Source organism: Ornithodoros turicata, chromosome 8 (genome assembly GCF_037126465.1).
Source record: "Ornithodoros turicata isolate Travis chromosome 8, ASM3712646v1, whole genome shotgun sequence".
Classification (NCBI taxonomy): Eukaryota; Metazoa; Arthropoda; class Arachnida; order Ixodida; family Argasidae; genus Ornithodoros; species Ornithodoros turicata.
In genome coordinates this window covers 15,955,300-15,976,200 of record NC_088208.1, presented here as the reverse complement: position 1 = coordinate 15,976,200, position 20,901 = coordinate 15,955,300, and the positions used below count along the sequence as shown (strand labels likewise).

Sequence of the window (20,901 nt, the reverse complement as noted above, 5' to 3'; positions counted from 1 at the left end):
TGTTCGAGATGAGAAAATTGTTCTAGACTTCTGACGGCTACATGTGACCTGTGCCCAAGACGAACACATATTCCTGACTGTCAAACATTGTGAGGACAGCAGAGTCTGTCCAGCAGATTGCACCAATTAGTATTAATTATGTTATTCTGTCAAGGCACCATGAGCAGACGTGTGACCTTCTAGCTCTGCCTCTATTGTTGCTGTTGGATGTAAACTTGGGTAAAACCTGCTTTTGATTAGCTCAAATGACTCACATCCTTTCATTCAAAGCAACACAAGCAAAAATGGTGAACATACTGATGTGTGCAGTAGGTGTACTGGAATAAGCCTGGATTCCAGTTCAGGTAAGCAACGTCAAAGAAGTGCAACAGGGAGTCGTAGTCAATCCAGAACACTCCTGAAAGAGATTAATAAGTTCAGAAGGATGGCACTTCCTTGGGTTCATACAAACTCGCCTGCTATATTGTTCTTGTTTCAACGAAAAAATTCATTCCTAGCTTACTAACAAGACTGAAAAAAAATGGCATTGGCTAACACCTATAAAATGGTTAAAAAGCAAGCGAGGTGGTGGCTAAGATCCATGACGAAAACCCGAGACTGGGAAAAAGACGAAAAACAGACGACACAACGCGGTTGTCCATTAAACTTTAGCTGTGTTTGAGACTTTGTGTTGTGTCGTCTGTTTTTCGTCTTTTTCCCAGTCTCGGGTTTTCGTCATGGATAATACCTATATTAGCTTTCTGAATTAACATTAACATGTTTTGTATGACTTATCAAGCGAGCATGAAGTGTCCATGTTTCTTGTCATGTACCTGGCAACCCCTTTTGGATTTTCATTCTCCTGAAGTTTTAGTGTTTCACACGATTCTTCCCCGAATTTGCACCCTGAATTGAAGGTTGCCTCGTTAGGGTGAAACCCAATATTAACCCGGCAAATTGCCCTCACTGAGAAATCCGTAGGAATGCACACTAACTTGTTTGGCAGCAAACGCAGTTACATCACCATTTGTAACGAACCAGTTCAGTTAGTTTGAGTAACTGAGCCAGATTTCCTCCTGAATTTAGCGTACTGGAAGTGTTTCCACCCGCATTTGCTTCAATTTAGAGCACATGTTTACTTACCCGATTTTTACTCCCCGAATTTGGAGAAAAATATTTCCAGAAAGCTTCAGGCTCTACTTATCAATTCTTGTTCAGCTTCTGTTTCCTCACAGTGATATGACTAGTAAGCCGCAGCAAATATTGTGACCCAAACGAAAGCCTTAAAAGTACAATAAAAATTAAGACCACCCCATTGTCCTGTAAGTTGGCAACAGTACCACTTTTTGTATGAACAGTGACCGACAGGTGACAGTACAATGTAGAAATAAACAGAGCTATTAATGCGGAGAGTCTGTCCATTCTTTGATCTTTGATAGCCTCGTAGGTGGAGCCTGTTTCGACCTCAGAGTTGTCGGTGCATCACCCAAAAAAGCCCGAATCCAAGCGGAATCCGTCCAGAATCAGCTCATCAGCTAGCAGGTGGACACCATTATGATGCAGTCACCCACACGTGCTTTGTCACACTTAATGAGTTTGTCACCCTAATGAAATCTACCGGAATCACAGGCCTACAGTCAACTGTGATATGGGATGGCTATGTTGCCACTAACTAAATTCAAGGATGAAGGGTACATGAAGGACCAATGCGTACATGACTTCCATCCTCGCACAGTAAAGAACGCTCTGCATCAATATGGCATCTGCGTACAGTTGATGACGGGAGAACAATTATGCACAACGCGGCAGGCTTTAAAAGGGCATTAAAATGACATCACAAGTTCACTTCAAACTACTTTACCTGCTATGTTAATTTCACACTTGGTGTCGCAATTCATAACTTCAATTCCGTTACAAAGCTACTGTGAAGTCATTCGTTGGGGAGCTTCGCTCAGTGACAGGACCTCGAGCACTCCATCTCAGCATCATTTATTTGCGACCATGTCTCACGGTACCCGAATCAAGAATGAACGGCAAACACCAAAAAAACAGTTCACGCGCCCCCAGCACAGTCGTTGTCTTCTTCCCTTTCTAACACATTTCTATCCATCAGCCCAAAATTATTACACACAAAAATGTTATAACAGCTACACTCAGAATTATGCTGGACCAGTTCCCACGAAAAACATAATCTGACATGCAAAGCGCGCTGGTGTCGCCGTCCGAAGGACGTGAAGTTAATTGTTGTCACTAGAACATTTGTGATTACTGTTGTGGGCTACAATTCTGTAAAACGGTACTGAAAAATGCAGCAATGTGCATCATGCTGTACATGTACACAACGCTGCGACAGGACCAGTTCCAAATCCACATGCACATGATAGACATGCGTGCTTCTCCTGCTGTCTGATTGGATGACGCCGATCTCTGCTTCCTGAGGACCCATTTGTTGCTGCCAAAGCCTCATTGACGGCTCTGCTTTCATTGAGTTTTTCTTATAAATGGTAGCGCCGTGTGAACTAATTTTGCTTGCATAACACTATTTGAAACACAGACTTCATTCATTTGAGAACAAGTTGTTTTTGCATTTTAGTGCCCCTTTAGGTTATCATCTGCCTAATGTCCAAACTCTCCTTATAAATAGAGCCTGAAGTTTTCGGGAAATATTTTTTTCTAAATTCGGGGGGTAAAAATCGGGTAAATAAACATGTGCACTAAATTTGTGCGAATTTGGGTGAAAAAACTTCCAGTATGCTAAATTCAGGGAGAAATTGGGCTCAGTTACTCGAACTGACTGTACAGGTTTGGTACAAATAGTGATGTAACTGCGTTTTTCTGCCAAACAAGTAAGTTAGTGCATTGCTACAGATATCCCAGTGAGGGCAATTTGTCGGGTAAAAATCAGGTTTCACCCAAAAGTGGCAACCTTCCATTCGGGGTGCAAATTCAGGGAACAATCGGGTAAAACCCTAAAACTTCAGGCTCTACTTATAAATGGCTTGTAAAATATCATACTACTGCGCAGCAGTTTTAAGATGGTGCCTCACTTGCAACACTGAAGAGGAACAGCCCTCTGTCACTCGCTGCATGAACAATGAAGGTTCGCAACCCATCGAAGTTCACCGACAAATTAATGCTCAGTGCGGTGACTCACGCCTGTCACTAGAACAAGCTCACGAGTGAACTGGGAGGTACCTTGTTTGTTCAATAAATTAAAAGGATAAAAAGTATTAAGGTTTTTAACTGACTCACGTATATTTTGCAGGAAAAGTGTCAGACCTACCGTTGTCAAACATGGAGGCGTTCCTGGGGTTGTAGCGCAATGCTTCTGCGAGATCCGGTGTCCAACTGACCGTATCCTTCTCTGAATATTTTCCTTTCCATCTTAGGTGGCTCCACGGATTTTTCAACAGGAACAGTCGCTTTCCCTGCATGGGGTGCAATCATCTAATATTCTATATTCGCTAACGGAGCTCCAGGGTCGCATACATAGAAAGCGTCGATAAAAATCCTAATCGTTGTAGGTAAACCCTACGAAAACGATGCAATCAAGTAAACCCTACGAAAAATTTTGGTTTCGTACCAATATCCTCAAATATGTATCACGTGAAGACTACTTAGACTTCATATGTTCATGCTGCTTGTATTCGAATACTATCGTCATTAAACACGCGTTCAGTCAGTCCCACCATTCACTAGAATCGCAGCCTTCGTCTCCCATATGCCCCCGCAGTCAAACCGTTGAGCCCTGGTGTCCTGTTTTGACGACATTACGATAGCCATTTTACGAAATAACTATGAACCGAATATTTTTTGTATGTAAGCATACTATATGGGTGCACAGTAGTAAAAAAAGTCAATTTTAAGAAATCTGGCTGAAAATAAATAATTCCAGGGCCAAAAGGGTTAATCCATTCTGTACAGACTCCACAAATCAAGAAGGTCCATCATCATGGCTTCTCGAAAGCCAGACAAGGCTGTTACTGTAGAACCTTGTTATAGTAACTCCGCTTATAGTAAAAAAAAAACTGCACTCTTGATTGAATTTCTGCACACTCAATGGTTTATTTTTCTGATACAGTAAACAGAAAAATTCTAGGATACCGCTTATAATAAAGAACGGACCCCTAGAATGTGGGTTTTCGTATGTCGGATCCTGCCCTCTTAGTCATGTGAATGACGCCAAGGATGTTGCTTGCTGCTTTTTTTTTTGCAACACTGCAGTCAGCCTTACAAGTCCGTCCGTACAAGCCGTACAAGAGGGCAGGTGTGTCAGAAAGTCCAGTTAATTTTATAAATTGTAACGTAAGAATATTTCGAAAGAGTTACTCTTATATTTATTTAACACTCTATTAAAATATTTCTCAAGGGGGTGTGCAAATCCAAATATTTGACGTCGAAATGAACCAAATCGAATGTTGGAAAAAAATGCCGAATACCGAATCGAATATCGAATATTTGTGCACTTGTGAAAACAACTGCCAACTTTTTAAAGGCAACCTCCCTGACATTAATCCAAAATACCCCGCCAGCACCGCTAATGTGCACGTGGGAGGTATGCCACTTCTTCCCTTAGGCGAAGTATACCCAATTAACTTGTGATAACATGGTCTTAAGCTATACAACAGTCATCCTGTGTTGATCCTACAGCGCTGGCAATTTCGTAAAGCAGGCTTCTTCTCATGCAGGGAAGCATCAGGTGAAGCCCACCTTCAGGGTGGCGTTTTTCGTATTCAGGGAATAGCCGCATATTCGGAAAACCGAATACTGGGTATTCGATTCGCGAATCGAGTACTTGCAAGTGAATGATATTCGATTCGAATTCCAGAGCTCGAACATTCTAATATGCAGTGATGGCCAGTAGTTAACTACATGTAGTTAAACTACCTGATTGTAGTTAAAAAGTAGTTATGAACTACTTGCAGAAATGTAGCAGCCACTACTAGTTAAACTACAATTTTAAGTAGTTAACTACAGTAGTTAAGTCACTGCAGGTGCCAACTACTTCCGATTTTGCCACAAGCTTTACGGCACGATTGTGCTTCCGAATTTTACCTTGAGCTACTTGTTTGATGAGAACCGAGATGCATAGCAATTGTGTCGTGCATGTGTACTAAATCTTCACTTTTAATGCTTGTCTAGTGAAGCCTCATTTGCTGCGAAATAATTCTGCAACTTAGTTTATCGCGTAGCCACAGAAGGAATCCCGCCGCAAGCTTTGTATTCGACGGTCGTAGCAATGGCTTGAGCCAAAGTTTATCATTGCTTGTGATTGATATTTAGGTGTCCAAGAACACTACAAGGGACTGGTGTTGATGGACGATGTTAAGTAGTTATAGATGTAGTTAAACTACATTGCAGTAGTTAAAGTAGTAGTTTTAACTACTTCCCTAAAAAGTAGTTGAACTACTAGTTAAACTACTTCATCGCAAAGTAGTTAGTAGTTATTAGGGGTGTGCGAATATTCGAGTTCTCGAATTTTAATCGAATATCAAACGCTCAAACTATTCGATTCGCGAATCGAATATTTGACTATTCGACGAATATGAACGACACACCCCGAAAGTGGGCTTCACCTGATGCTTCCGTGCATGAGGTGAAGCCTTTTTTTACGAAATTGCCCTTGCTGCAGGACCAACACAGGCGGGACGGCGTTTAGTTTAAGATAAAGTTATCCAAAGTTAGTTTTGTAGACATCGTCTGTGGAAGGGGTGGCGCCCCTCCCACATGCAGTTTAGCAGTGCCGACGAGGGACTTTGATTTGATGTCTGTGAGGTTGCCTTTAAAAAGTTAAGACTCTTGGATAATGTCTACAGCCCACGAAAAGGGTGTTCATGGCAAAGCTGAGGCAGGATGCCAATTCGTTTGTTTCACAAATGGCCTGTGGTTGTCTGAAACAATTACAGCCTCATCCGTATAACATGCTACTGCCTGACATAAAATTTTGAAATGAAGGTAACCACTCCAGTAAGTGTAGGCTCACCTGAAAAGCAGGAAGTACTCTCGTGTAAAATTAAAGAGTAGGGGCTTTAAACAGAAGAATTGCGTGTCTCTCTTGTGACAATTAATGCCAGAAAAATTACACCAAAGCCAAGGGCTACAAAATGGAAACTTTTAGTGCGAAAGTCACATATTGTAAATTTTGCACAAATATTCGATATTCGATTCGGCATTCGGAAATTTTTCCTCCATTCGATTCGACTTAAAATATTCAAATTCGACAACACCCCTAGTTATAGATAAACTACTGTAGAAGTAGTTGGTGGCCGTCACTGCGAATGTGTGTAACTTAGGTAACATCAATACCCTTACCAAGACTTCTTTGACATCCAGCATCGCGTAGGCATGGGTAGGAACGAGACCAGAGCGTTCTGCTTCAGAGTCACTAAGTTCTCCCGTAGCGAGCGTGACAAGGACATCACCACGGTGGTGGCGCTCCAGAAGCTTCCTAAAGAGGGCGTCCTTGTTGAAATCTGCCTCGTTCGGGCGAATACTCACTCGCTCGGGAATCCACCCGGTCAGAGCATGCAAGTCAATGTTCTACAGAAAAAGAAAACAGAGTGTTGTCACTTCTGTTTGTCTATGTCCTGAAGCTGTCACGCTGATGTTATACCAGCAGCTACATCCAGGGACACTTTTTTTTGTGCTGGACACGCCACCTTTGGAGCACTCTCAACGCCCAAGAAACAAATAGTGTCCAATATGCGAAAATGTTGGCTACAGTGCTTGCGAAAGGGGCTACTGGTATTTCAGTTTTAAAGTTCTTTTAGAGACACTGCAGAAAGTGGTTATACAGAAAATACAAAAATGAAAACAAACAACGAGTGACATAACTTGCATGACGGAGTACACAACAACAACTGGTTACTGAGAGAAAAGTAAAAAATAAACGGTTGTTATACGCACTTTTTCAGTCATGTTAAGTCATTATGTTGAACGAAGCTTGACAGTGGGTTAGATGGAATAAGTTCATTATGTTGCTTGTTTTTACGTTTGCATTCTCTGTGTAACCACTTTCCGCAGCACCCTTAGAGAGCTTCAAAACCATGCTCGCTTCAGTTTTTCAAATGATTATTCGTAGAGGCCCATAAACGTGCTTCGCATACCATAAATCCATAAATATGCATAGAAGCACTAGCTACACAAGATCACAGAGAAAACCGTCCTCTTGTCTTACATAAAAACTAGAGCTGTGCGAAGCTTCAAAATTTCATATATGAAACGAATAACTGATGCTATTCGAATGCTATTTGCAACCTATTTTCAGTATTCGAAATTTTCGAATATTTTTCTAATAATACTGAAGCGAAGTACCGCTACCGCCATTCTACAAGTGGGCTTCGCCTTATTACATCCACGAACTAGGTGAAGCCCACTTCACGTTACCACCATTATTCTTTTTGCGAGTGCAGCTCCATTCTGCAAGTCAGCTTCACCTTCGCGTTACACTCGAGTGTTACGTGAAGCCCACTTTACACTGTTTACAATAATCTGTCACTAAAGTCTACGACTTCTGTGACCTCATGGTCAACACTGTACTCTTGGACACGGCATGTTCCAGTAGATATACTCCCAACATTTAGATTTATGTTCAGTAACAGATGGAAATATGTGCAGTTTCTAAAAAAAATACAGGAAATTCACAATGCAAACATAGAACTGAGGAGATGCACACGAAGCAGCCTACATGGAACATGTTCACTAACTCTCAATGAAGTTCATTCCGCTAATGATTAGGGGACCCCTCTCTCAAGATATGTTATGCTGGGTGAAAAGGTTCACAAGTATGGAGCAGATCATCATCAAATGAGCACAAATCACAAAATATTTCACAATGAGTTATTCAAAATTATTCAAATTAGACCTTTATTGACTATTCGAACATGATTCGCAGTACGAAGCAATTATTTGGATTCGATTCGCAGTGCAAGTGAAATATTTGTAAACTATTCGCAAAGAAAATTTTGCTATTTGCACAGCTCTAATAAAAACTTAGTACAGTATAAATTTTTGAAAAATACTGCAGGTTTTTAAAAAAATCCTGCTGCAATCAATGTAAACATCGAAATTCCAATTTCTGCATATGCGTCAATTTGTCGTCTACACCAGTGCACCACAAATTTACATGCTGCCAAAGAACTTTTGTTTTAAGTTGTACGCTTCTGTAAACGGAGCGTTGTGAACAGGACGCAACTGGTCCACACTTTCGTACTTCCGTAAAGACAGTTGTGGTCTCACAAATCCAGCAACGCACGGTCCATGCATAGGGCCTGACTTTTTAGGGTTAAACCCGTATCCGCCCGATATTTACCCCCCGAACGAAATCTGTAAAATTCGGGTTTAACCCGAATCTACCCGAAAACATCCTGGTCGTGTGGCACACTCATAAGCGTGCATTAAAATAAAGTTTGATAACATTGCTAAACATTAGTTCCATGTTAACACAAATTTTTATTAAACAAAAAAAAATCCCCCGAATACACCTGAATTCCTGACAACAGAATATGCCGTAACGGGATTTAACCCGAATACACCCGAATTTTCGAATGAAAAATATCACCCGATATTTACCCCCCGAATTTGGCCAAAAATAAAACCCGAAAAAGTCAGGCCCTATCCATGCAGTACGGAGGACGGTAATCGGACCTTCAGACGTCGATCTGTCTGGAATAATGGTACTAATAATGTATTAATCGCATGGCAAAGGTCACGGTTTCCCATGGAAGTCAGAAGTACGAAATTAGCCTGAATAACCAGCATCCGAAAAATCAGTCGGCTACTGTATTCAACTCTACTCTAAGAAACTAACAATGTGTTTTGATCTCAAAGCCTGCTGAAACGCGTGGTATGTATAACTTCATAATTTCAAGAGTACCCCACATTCTTCTTCTGTCAATATGCATCAAGGCAACACCAGTGGCAGATTTTGGACGCTCTGCGTAACGGTGAGAGACAGACAGACAGGTGGACGGACGGATGAACGGACGGACGGACGGACGGACGGGGTTTGGGTACTTGATTTATAGGACCATATTTTTGCCTGCTCCATTGTCAGGTGTCTCAAAAAGTTGAGACCGACATTTCAAAAACAAAGAGGACTACCTCAACTTATTCGCAGACGTAACACACTATAAAATTGGGAATAATTGATATACACAGAACAAATTACATTTTCCGATAAGAATACAGGAACTTACAGAATTTGAACCTGGAAAATCATAACCTCCCATCACTTTCATGTAGGCCTTCTCCAGTAGTGACACCCAGAATTCATTCTTGTTGTTGGAATAAGAACAAAGGAGCTCGGAATGCTTCCCAATGGGCAATGTGTCATCAACGACGACCTGATAAAAATAAAAAAAAAGCGTCACTGCAAATTCCCCCAAAACAAAAGTGAAAGAGAAAATGTCTAGAAGAAAAGGGGCAATTTACCTTTCTGGGAACTCCATTAATGTTGAGCTTCACAGTGTACTTTCCACAGGGATTGTAAACAGGTTGACCCTGTCTGTTTTGCGGGTAAATGATGCTGAAACAACGTTCTTCATGTAGCACACCGCGTACGTTAAATCGTACTGTAAAACTATAATACACGTACTACCATGGAAAGACATGATCAACATGACCAACCGTGCTACGTATGCGATCATGATTTATGATCAATTTCGTTCCAAGCAAAAATTAGGACTACATACACATAGTATTATGTACTACTATATCATGTTACATCCACGTCACCAATTCAGCCACACGTTCTTACCTTGTAATAATTTTTTTATTGAAGCGTTTCTCATACAGTGCACTCACAGCTAGAGAGGCCACGAAGGAACAGTCTGACACAACGGTCTGCAAAATAGACGATAAATAAACGATATACTACGATATCAAATAGACAATATAGACGACAGACGTCTAATATATATATATAACGACATAGACGTCTAAGCAAAATAGACGAGAAACTACAGTTCTAAATGCTGGACTATGCACACAGTGGGTGACTATGTATCTTGCAGGCACACAAAAAGTCGTGAACAACCAACCAGTTGCACTCAAATATAAAGAGCCACTACTCTCTCATGCATTCAAAGCTCTGTGGCTGACTCTCTCCGCACGTGTTGCACTCAGGTTATCGTTTCACCAGACACATCACATGTGCTAGTTAGAGTATATAGTTTGGAGTCAGGGTGTTTGATCAGGAGTACAGAGGGATCCAGAAAGAATGTGCTTTTTTTTTCTTCTTCTTTCAAACTAGGGGGGTGTGACAAAAATTGGGATTTATGTTGGAAGCTCTAAAACAGCGTAGAATTCATCGATTTCGTGTGAAAGAACACATTTTCGAGTGGAAGGGAAATAAATGTTGAAGAGAAGGACACACGAGATGGGGACAGGTCATGTGGTCACCCGTACCTGCATAGGTGGGACCGGGTTAAAACCCCATTAGAACCAGCTTTTACACCCAATTCACATCACCGCCACATCGGGTAAAACACAGAAAAACCTGAGAACCCAACTCGCCAAAGTGCAAGTAGGGTCACCCACACATGCATACACGTAGGGTTCCGCGTTTTCAGTTTTAATCGAAAAAAAAAAAAGGAACGAAAACTATACACCGGGTAAAGTTTCCCTCATTCGGTTTTAATAGAAAAACACTGAATACAGAGGGACATTCCAGGACGCGACAGAGATAAATTGCTGCACATGTCCAGCAAGTTGTTGATGCAGATCAGAAAACCATACGGAAATATACGATGGCTGTGAAAAATGTCCGTTTACGTTAGCCGTAAAACGCCACCGCAGCGAACAACGCTGTGCTGAATGAGCATCGTGCGGAAGTTACAATGCGATTTCTATTCTCCGATAATTGTCACGTAAACCACGTACATGCCAGAAAAAAACTTAGAAAAACGCAGATTTCGTGAAAATCAATAAACATCGAAAAACGTACGTCGAATCCGCCCAAAAATAAAAGAAGATACGAAGGCAGAAAAAATAGGCGATGTCAAGTTGCCGATGGTGAGTAAATCAAAGAGTGATATTAAACGGTAGGAACAACTTATTTATTTACACATGGTAAACAAGACTTTCGTGCACGAGACTGCACTTCTTCAGGTTACAAAAAAGTAACTTTCTGTAACCTGAAGAAGTGCAGTCTCGTGCACGACTGCACTTCTTCAGGTTACAAAAAAGTAACTTTCTGTAACCTGAAGAAGTGCAGTCTCGTGCACGAAAGTCTTGTTTACCATTTTGTAACCTAAAGAAGTGCAGTCTCGTGCACGAAATTCTTGTTTACCATGTGTAAATAAATAAGTTGTTCCTACCGTTTAATATCACTCAAAAATAAAAGCCAAAAACGCGGAACCCCACATATACGTTACGATATACGAAAACTGCTTTCTTTTATATTCCACCCCATAATATGCACTTTTACATGATCTGGTCTGATTTTACCCCGTTTACAGCCCGCAAAAAAATTACAATTAAAAAAAAACTCTCAAAAAAGCTGTGCGGATCACATTACCTGCCGTATGCTGAAGCAGTCCACCAGCTCGATCACCTTGGGATCCGAGGAGAGGTCTTCGGGACGCACCCAGTGGCTGAAGGAGTCTTTTTGCTTGGGGGATAGCAGCAGCTTTCCGTCAGGGTCGTTGAAGGGAAGCTTAAAGGCAAACCGATCCTGCCTGTCCGTTGCCATGAACGGCACATACTCTCTCCCATTGATGACTGACGTTACACTGCCAAAGGATGACACATTGACAAATGAGGCCGCTTTGACAAAAAATACTTTGTTTGGTAAATATAATATCAAAGAGGGTTAAAAATTGGACTGTTTGGTGAATCATGATTAAAAGTGGTAAAACCCCAGTGCCGGGTAGCTAAAAAGACAGACACAGACACAGTGCACTGACTAGCGAACCAAGAAACTTTATTGTCTTTAAATTATTTTAAAATATATTTAAAGAACATATCAAAATATTTAAAGATATGTAGGGCCTGACTTTTTAGGGTTAAACCCGTATCCGCCCGATATTTACCCCCCGAACGAAATCTGTAAAATTCGGGTTTAACCCGAATCTACCCGAAAACATCCGGGTCGCGTGGCACACTCATAAGCGTGCATTAAAATAAAGTTTGATAACATTGCTAAGCATTAGTTCCATGTTAAGACAAATTTTTATTAAACAAAAAAAAAATCACCCGAATACACCCGAATTCCTGACGACAGAATATACCGTAACGGGATTTAACCCGAATACACCCGAATTTTCAAATGAAAAATATCACCCGGTATTTACCCCCCGAATTTGGTCAAAAATAAAACCCGAAAAAGTCAGGCCCTAAAGATATGTAATATTACTGGAGGTGTGCAAATACCGTATTTACTCGCGTATTGAACGCACCACCAACTTGAGCGGCGAAATGGTGGTACTTCTTGTTTCCCGCAGATTAAACGCACCCCGACTTCAGTAGCATGGGCGGATCGTCTCGCGCAGCGCCAGCCAGCGTATGGTGCTCGCGTGGCCGCATGTATCGCGCAGTCAACGAGAGTACCGTATTTATTCGAATCTAACGCGCACTTTTTTTCAGAATTTTTTTTGCGAAAGTAAGGGGTGCGCGTTAGAATTGTGAGTGACCACGCCCGTGACATCGCCGTCAACGATTTCGGCGCATCGTCAACCTCCGTCCACGACAGATGGAGCGGAGGGAGATTACGAAGTGCGGCATCCGACTTCCGCCGCGATCACGTGCTGATAAGCGAAACCACGTGTCCCGATTCTCGAACGCTCAGTTGGCGTATTTACTTCGAAGTCAACGGTTACAACAACGGTGTGTAATAAGTGGGTACTTCTGTTCTTGTCTACTTTTTGACTAGTTTTTTGGCACACTATCACACACCCAAGGAAGATGCGCGTTAGAATCGAGTTTTTTCGCGGCTTGATGTGTGCGCGTTGGATTCGAGAAAATACGGTAACGCCTGGCATCAGAGTGATGAACGATGAACATAAAGGAGTATTTCGTTTACACTTGATGGAATGGAAGACGATTTGGTGTGGGAGAATCGCGACGACGAGGCAGAATCGTGACGTTCGATCTCGTATCTCGTAATAAAACGGGAGTTAAGTGAACCTGAACTGTTGGGTTCTAATTTCCTTCCGCATATTGAACGCGCCCCTCAATGGCACGATGTTTTTGGGTAAAAAGCATGCGTCTTACGCAAGAGTAAAGAGAGCATGAGAGATTACGGTATTTGAAATTTCGAATACGAGTCCAATATATTTGCGATATTCGATTTGTGTTCGAAAAGTTGATACAGTTGAACCTCTATATAACGAATTTGTAAATGCTGACTCTTTGTTTCGTTAAATCGAGATATTCGTTAAATGGAACACGCCAAGTTAAACGAAGATGGCCGCCGCACTACCAGCGCCGCGCATTCCGCAAAACGTCATTTGTCATGAAACAGGTACTAAGGTAAGAAGGGCACAAAGTATCAAGCTTTATTCATTACATAATGCTAGGTAACACGTAATTTGTGCACAGTGTCGCTCTGAGCGTTCGTAACTCCGGATGAACCTCGACTGCTTTTTCCTACGCGCTCGCGTATCGAAGTTTCTTTGGTTCACTTTCACTCATGACGTCCGGAAAGAACAATAAGTACGCCGCCGAAAAGAACGAGAAATGGGTACATGTCGCGTAGACGCCTGCGCCGATGGAACATTGAACGGCAGCGGCATCATGCCCATTTTACCACCGTCAGCATTAGCGGCGCGAACGAAAAAAAAAGTAATGAAAAGGCACAAAACCACAACGTACTGTCGTCGTCATCAACACAAGCACATAAGACTTCGCGAGGCGTGAGCAAAAAATGTCAGCAATGCGTGTTTTCTTGTCCGAAAACGGGTGCGAAGAGAGCCTCGCGCCGGCGTGACGCACCGTCGCGGCGCACAGCATCGGCGCACCGATTACCGGCAGAGGCGAAGCACACGTCGGCACGTTCGCGCCCCCAGCACGTGACAACCGAAGTAACCAACGAAAACTCGCGTAAAACCAACGGAGAAGGAAAGTTTCTCCTCCTTTTCTTTGTGGTTAAGGGGTAAAGACACGCGCAGGAGAGCCCGGGGACCTTGTTAAATAGAGGTGACCAAACGAACGTATTTCGTTAAATCGAGCTCAAAAATACATTGGCATCTATGGGGATGCGCTCGTGCAACGGAAATTTTTCGTTAAACGGAGGATTTCGTTAAATGGACGTTCGTTATTGAGAGGTTCAACTGTATTCGTGGGTTTTGAATATATTCGTAACAGTTTGAATATGTGATTTTTTCCGAATAATTATCGCAGCAGCTTATTACAAAATTGTTGTGGGCTGCGTGCTGGAATTTGTACGTTGCAGTAACAGCCACGGACATGTATAGATAAACAGCTGCAAAGCGACGCGCGGAGATTTCGAGGCACTCCTATCTGCGAATACGTCGCTACAAGTTCAGTAAGCCGAACCGAAACCAGTACACAGTTGTGTGCAGCCGCCATCTCAAAGTCCGCTGTAGCCAAACGCGGTACATTTCATGCATCATCAGCACAGTAGCGGCTTTACTGGAGTGCCAACGAACTCTGAACATTCAAACACACACACACACACATTCGAACAACCATTTGTGTGAGGCCTACAGTTTGGTGAAATTCTGGTAAAATTTTGCAGTTTGGCAATTTTGCAGATATATTTGTATTCGATTCACATTCGGAAATTTCAATATTTGCACACCTCTAAATATTACGAAGTAAAAAGTGTAGAAAGAAAACAAGGAAATAATAGGGAAAACAGGGGGAAAAAAGGGACTCGTATTGGACTTTTTTACTATTCGCGCAGCCCTCAGTACTAATTATTTTTGCAAACGATGCATGTATAAAAAAAGGCCCATGAAACGATTCTTTATTTCTTTTTCTTTTGTGAGTCTTGGTAGTTAGATGCAGTGGAGCTGCAAGCGAGGAACACAAGCACCCCGCTTGGTATTATTTTATTTTTATTTTATTTATTTTTATACGAAAATCCTACTATACAATAAGCAATTATCCCTCACCGTGTTCTCAAACTTTGCTTTTACTTAAATTTACTTTCTTTCAGATTCTGACTGCTCAATAAAACACAAGTCCCTAAGTTTGTCCAAGTCTCTAAGCTCTAATTTTGAAACAAATTTACTTCCCACGGATCTAAAACCTGCCTGAACCGCATGCCGAGATTGATGCAGCTTCATTCATTTTGCTCACCGGAGGACATGAATCTCTTCTTTGGTGTAGCCATCACTGCCACTGATGAACAGCTTTTTTTCAGATGGATTATCTCCTGCAGCAGATGAAGCCTTCGTGTAGTTGTCCTCCGCAGTGGTGCCTAACCTGCCTGTTCTGTGATGGGGGCACGGTCTGCTGGGGGGACTTCGGGACTTGGGTAATACGGGACTCTTGGGGGCTGCTCCGTGGATCTTGCATTTCAGCACTTCAGCTCTGGAAAGTAGATACAGCAAACCTGTGTTATAATGAAATCACTGTTTTTGATATCACATTTATTTGAAATCTCACGCTGTCCCGATGAAAAACCCATGAGCTTCGAACCTTATTGCTCAAACGATCCTGCCAGCAGACTCAACATCTAGCGTGAAGGGCAAGCTAGTGGAACCCTGTATGGCAAACCTAGATGGTGTTTTTTTTTTCTAACATATTTTATCCATATAAATTAGAAGCAACCAATAACAACAACAACAACTTTATTGTAAGATGATTAGTGGGGAGTTTCACCGTCAGAGGTGATGCTCTACCCCAAGGCAACCAAGGGGCACAAGGTGTACATCACCAATGTTTCTTTCCTTGCTCCCACAGTGTTTCTGCAGCTGAGCTCAAGCAGCAGGCATGGCCGATGGGTTAAGGCGTCCCCGCTTCTTGGTAAACAGCACAACATCTTGGCCCAATATTGGCCCAATATTGGCAATACTGGCCCAATATCGGTCCAATACTGCGCCAAGATGTTGTGCTGCTTGAGTACCCAAGGCCGTGCTGAAGACTGGAAGGTGGTGCTTTCAAATCTCACCACCGGCTGTGCTGTCTGAGGTCTTCCCCGGGTTTTCCAAAGACTTTCCAGACGAATGTTGGCACTGTTCCCCTGAAGTTGGCCCAGGACGCATACTAACCTTCCTGTCCCCCACTCCTTCCATCTGTCCACATCTGTACACTGCTCATAGCCACAGTTGCTTCGCGGCGCTAACACCGAACTACAGACCAATTTGCGTGCGTGATGTCACAGGTTGTGGTGGCGCTGCTGTCAGCAGATCGCCTGCTTGGTGTGGGGAAAAACAGCAATCAACTGGAGTGATTGGAGTCATCGTTTTCATGGAAAGTGGGTATGCCTTCAGGTACACAACCTGATGGGGAAAGAGTGGCGAAATCACTTTCCATCAGTTTCCGTGCAATGCAGAATGATGAAATCGTTTGATTGTGAATCGCTTTTGTGTGCTGGAATCGTTTTGAACAGTTAAATGGAAAGATTCCTTGACATCGCCTTTGTGTGATCCCCTCACGATACCTGTGTACAAATAAACTACGCTAACATGAATCGGTGCATGGTAGCAAATCAGCGCAGTTTTCAAAACGCCCCCAACCAGCAGCTCGCCTAAGGTGAAGTAATTGTGGGCTTCAAGTGACTTGTACGCTTGCAGAGTATCAGCAGTGGAGTGCTGGGCGAAAATATTACATAGACTACAACGCGATTGTGATCGGCGGCATGTTTTGCGGCTGTGCTGTCCAGTTGTCGATGTGCAGTGCAAAGGGATCGTCATGTTGTATACCATTCATAAACAACTTCGTCTTGTAGCAACAATTGTCTCATTCCTTTGGAGCTCTATATTATTTCGGGTATTGTGGGAAGAGCCAGTCGAGAGTGACGTAGAGGTGCAACAGAGCAGATGTCGCACTTGCACAAAAAAAAAAAAATTCACAGGACTGCCTTCAGTGTGTTTTGCTCACTCCAAACCTGCACATGCGCAGATGGTGCCTCTTGTTTGTGAGGTCAAAGTTAATAGCGTGAACGTATCAATCTAGTTTGATGTGCTAAATCAACACAGGCAATTTGCCCTCTATCAAGTTGAATCATGCGATAATAATTTGCCACTGATCTGCTAAGAGCCAAGAGTGTTTCAAGTATGTTAGACCATACATTCTGGCAAAACCTTCATGAAATTGATTGGAGCATAAGTTTTGCAGCGGAACCTCGACAGTGTAATCACGCCCTTGTGTTTTCCGGATTTCAGATTTATATTCATATTTTATGTGTAAGATTTTCACTTTTTGCAAGGTTATCTTCAGGGTTTATGTAACAGTGATGCAAATCGGGAGGCAGAAATGGGTTTTACCAGGTTTAACTCAATAACACAAGGCTCTAACGAATCCAACAAATGTGTCGTAAGGAGCATAACAGAGTGTGGATGAGCATATATGAACCCCAGGCATATACAAGAATACGAATCCCATATAAGAGCATATACCAATACCAGGCTGGCTGGTAAAAAGTGATGAAAAAAAGATACCCAGAGACAGAGGAACAACAGTGATGAACCCGACAAACTCTCAAACACATTGTTGGCCTTCTTGAGAAAGAGAGAAAGAGGGAAATCGTAAATTGTTTCTTTCGCTCATAGATCAGGAGCAGTACAATGGATGGATCACATTCCTTTTATGTTGGTGTCAGGGTAACAGCGTCCTTTCCTTCCACAAGGTCAAATTTTTCCCTTTAGTGCACTTTTAAATCCAGTCTTCTTACACTTTGTAGTATACAGACATAAACAACAAAAATAACAAAGACGGTTAAGAGCATCAACTGTTTACTATATACATAAAAACAAGACTTTCGTGCAGTAGGCTGCACTTCTTCAGGTTCTTCACAGACATACACAGACATGTGGCACCATATCTCCTTCCCCTTCCCTTTCTTTGTACAGCAGTATGTTTAGTCGTGTATATGGCTATACTATATATACTTATTTGTGTCACCACTTCACTTTGTACATGAGGAAGCGTGGACCTCCACGCGAAAGCTTGTACAAATTAAACTTAAACAAGAATCTTCAGTGTCGGTTTCTGTATTTTACTTTGTAGTATAGTGAACAGTAAAATGTGATACCTTTCGAGGCCATTTGTGGCAATGCTGGTCAGCTTCTCTTGTAGTGCTTTGTCTTCAGTAGAGCTCCTCTGTGTAAAAAAAGAAAAAAATAATTGAAAGGCCTTGTAAAAGGTGGCCACCTGCAATTGGAAAGAAGAGCACATTAACAACTGGATGAAAAGAATTAAACCCGGTACTAGGCCAACTGTCCGCTTGGTACTTGAAGGCAATGTATGACCATGGAGGACCAGTAAAGCGACTATGAAGAGGTTATCGAAAGCTTTAAATTCCCACTGTCACAATGGCTCTACAGAATGACTTTCATCCAAAACAGATTCAATTTTTGTTGTATTGCATTCCATGTAAGCACAGTGCACACCCACACAAAAAAAAATCAGTGAGTGGCTGCCTGACACACTATTGCAACACACAGCTGCGGGCTATGATTAAGGCCCCGGGTCTTCCGCGATTCCGCGAAATATCGCGGAGTCCTTCGTTTGGCACGGAATCTCACGGAATCCCTTATTTTTAAGGGTGTGCGGATATTCGAGTTAGTGAATTCGAATCAAATATCAGTCACTCGAAGTATTTCATTCGCGAATCAAATACCCAATATTCAAATTTCCAAATATCCAGCTATTCGCCAAATACAAACGACACCTCCCGAAAGTGGGCTTCACCTGATGTTTCCCTGCAAGAGGTAAAGCCTGCTTTACGAAACCGCCCATGCTGCAGGACCAGCACAGACAGATTGTAGTTTAGATTAAGATAACATTAGCCTAAGTTTATTAGGCGTACTTCACCGAAGGAAGGGGTGGCGTCCCTCCCATGGTTTAGTGGGGAGTTTTGATTGTCTGTTGAATTTTGATGTCTGGGAGTTTTTGCTTTAAAAACTCTTAAATAATGCCTACAGCTCAGTAACAAAAAAGGTGTCCTGTAACTTCCACAGGGCATGTATTGTAAGCTCCTTCCTATAAACTTCCTACAAACTCTGTTGACGCTGAAAGATCTTTCTCCAGGTATAAAATGATTGCTGGCGACAGACGGCATTCTTTGTTAAAGGAGAACACAAGATATCATGTATGTAATGCTGAGCCACAACACTGCTTTCTATCTGTAATTTTATAAAATATTTTTGTCCCCACATTATCCAAGAAAACAAAGTGTTTCCCACTTCAAGCAGCTGTTGGCTGCTTGCCGCGGAAAATCGCTGAATTTACAAGTCGGTGCTGCAGAATTTTGAATTTCCCGCAGCAGAAAACCAGGGGCCTTAGCTATGATCCAGAGAAGCTTCACTTCTTTTAAACACTATCTCGCTTGCGCTAACTTTCTCTTTTTACGAAAGAACACTGTTCTTGGACGGCCACCCCACTTGTGTCGGTAGAAAGATTGTCGTAATCTTTTTTCGTTGAAAAGGCCGTGAACAATGTAAGCCAGATGTCACCTGACTTGTCTATAAACGAGATCAACTTTGTGTCTGCACATTTGGGGGCTAACCAACGCAGTGGAAATGTAATGAACGACAGTTGCAGTTGAACGCTGTGTTTGTGTCATGTATACGTAGGGCCTGACTTTTTAGGGTTAAACCCGTATCCGCACCGATATTTACCCCCCGAACGAAATCTGTAAAATTCGGGTTTAACCCGAATCTACCCGAAAACATCTGGGTTGCGTGGCACACTCGTAAGCGTGCATTAAAATAAAGTTTGATAACATTGCTAAACATTAGTTCCATGTTAAGACAAATTTTTATTAAACAAAAAAAAATCACCCGAACACACCCGAATTCCTGACGACAGAATATGTCGTAACGGGATTTAACCCGAATACACCCGAATTTTCAAATGAAAAATATCACCCGATATTTACCCCCCGAATTTGGCCAAAAATAAAACCCGAAAAAGTCAGGCCCTATGTATACGTAATAGGGCCCTGTGTTTTGGGGATTTTTGAAAACGGGAGGGGGGGGGGTTAAAATTGTGTTATTCCAGGGGCCGTGAAACAGGATAAAATTGAGCAATTAATAAAATGGAAAATTAGAAAATGAGTGCACATAACATGAACATGACAAGCGGAACATAGCGACCTCTAGTGCCGGTATTGTTGGCTGAATTTGCTCTACGCCAAGTCCGTTTTTGTTTCCTTTTTTTTCCCCCGGGTTTTACCCTAAGTGACGATGATTCAAAATCAGGGGTTAAAAACGGGTTCTACCTTAAAACACTGGGCCCAATGGATATGGCATAGTAGCTGCTTTAGAGTGAACACTGTTCACAGACATGGGTGCTCAGGACAGTTCGATCAAGTGCAGCACTTCATTACGAGCTGTATGTACCAACTGGCCAGCGGCACTTTACCGCCTTCCAGTTACCGCTTCCTATACACTTGTAGTACCCCGTACCCAGTATAGTACCCTGCACTACGTTGATGCTTACAGCCTGGAGGCAGAGCTCCACAGCCTGCGTGTAGAGTTCCAGGGCATCTTCAGAGTTGCACGCCTCATCTTCGTCCAGCGCCTGCAGCAGCAAAAACTTTGCCCGGTCCAACTGCAGCTGCTGGGCATTGCTGCTCACAAGCTCATGTGTGGACGGTGATGCTAAAAAGAGAGAGAGAGAAATCTCTGATGCTGGTTTGCTTGAACACAAAAGTGCTTTAAAAGGACACTAAAATGCACAAAAATAACTTGCTCTCAAATGAAAGTCCACGTTTCAATTAGTATAATGCGAGCAAAATTAATTCACACAGCGCTGCCGTTTAGAAGAAAAACACGACGAAAACAGAGC

At 42.4% G+C, this 20,901-nt stretch overlaps 1 protein-coding gene across 4 annotated transcripts in view; it reads right to left on the bottom strand.

Moving 5' to 3' along the window:
* Positions 1-20,901, bottom strand: part of LOC135366531 (calpain-7-like) — a 48,536-nt gene that overhangs the window by 8,479 nt on the left and 19,156 nt on the right. For 2 of the 4 annotated variants that reach the window (XM_064599258.1, XM_064599261.1), the window contains exons 4-13: positions 20,554-20,714; positions 18,143-18,261; positions 15,244-15,477; positions 11,498-11,711; positions 9,737-9,822; positions 9,412-9,505; positions 9,177-9,323; positions 6,292-6,519; positions 3,263-3,407; positions 298-397 (exon numbers count right to left, since the gene is read on the bottom strand). In XM_064599258.1, the coding sequence (XP_064455328.1) occupies positions 298-397; positions 3,263-3,407; positions 6,292-6,519; positions 9,177-9,323; positions 9,412-9,505; positions 9,737-9,822; positions 11,498-11,711; positions 15,244-15,477; positions 18,143-18,261; positions 20,554-20,714 (1,528 nt within the window). The remainder of the gene's footprint in view (positions 1-297; positions 398-3,262; positions 3,408-6,291; positions 6,520-9,176; positions 9,324-9,411; positions 9,506-9,736; positions 9,823-11,497; positions 11,712-15,243; positions 15,478-18,142; positions 18,262-20,553; positions 20,715-20,901) is intronic. The other 2 variants (XM_064599260.1, XM_064599259.1) reach the window with 2 other exon arrangements.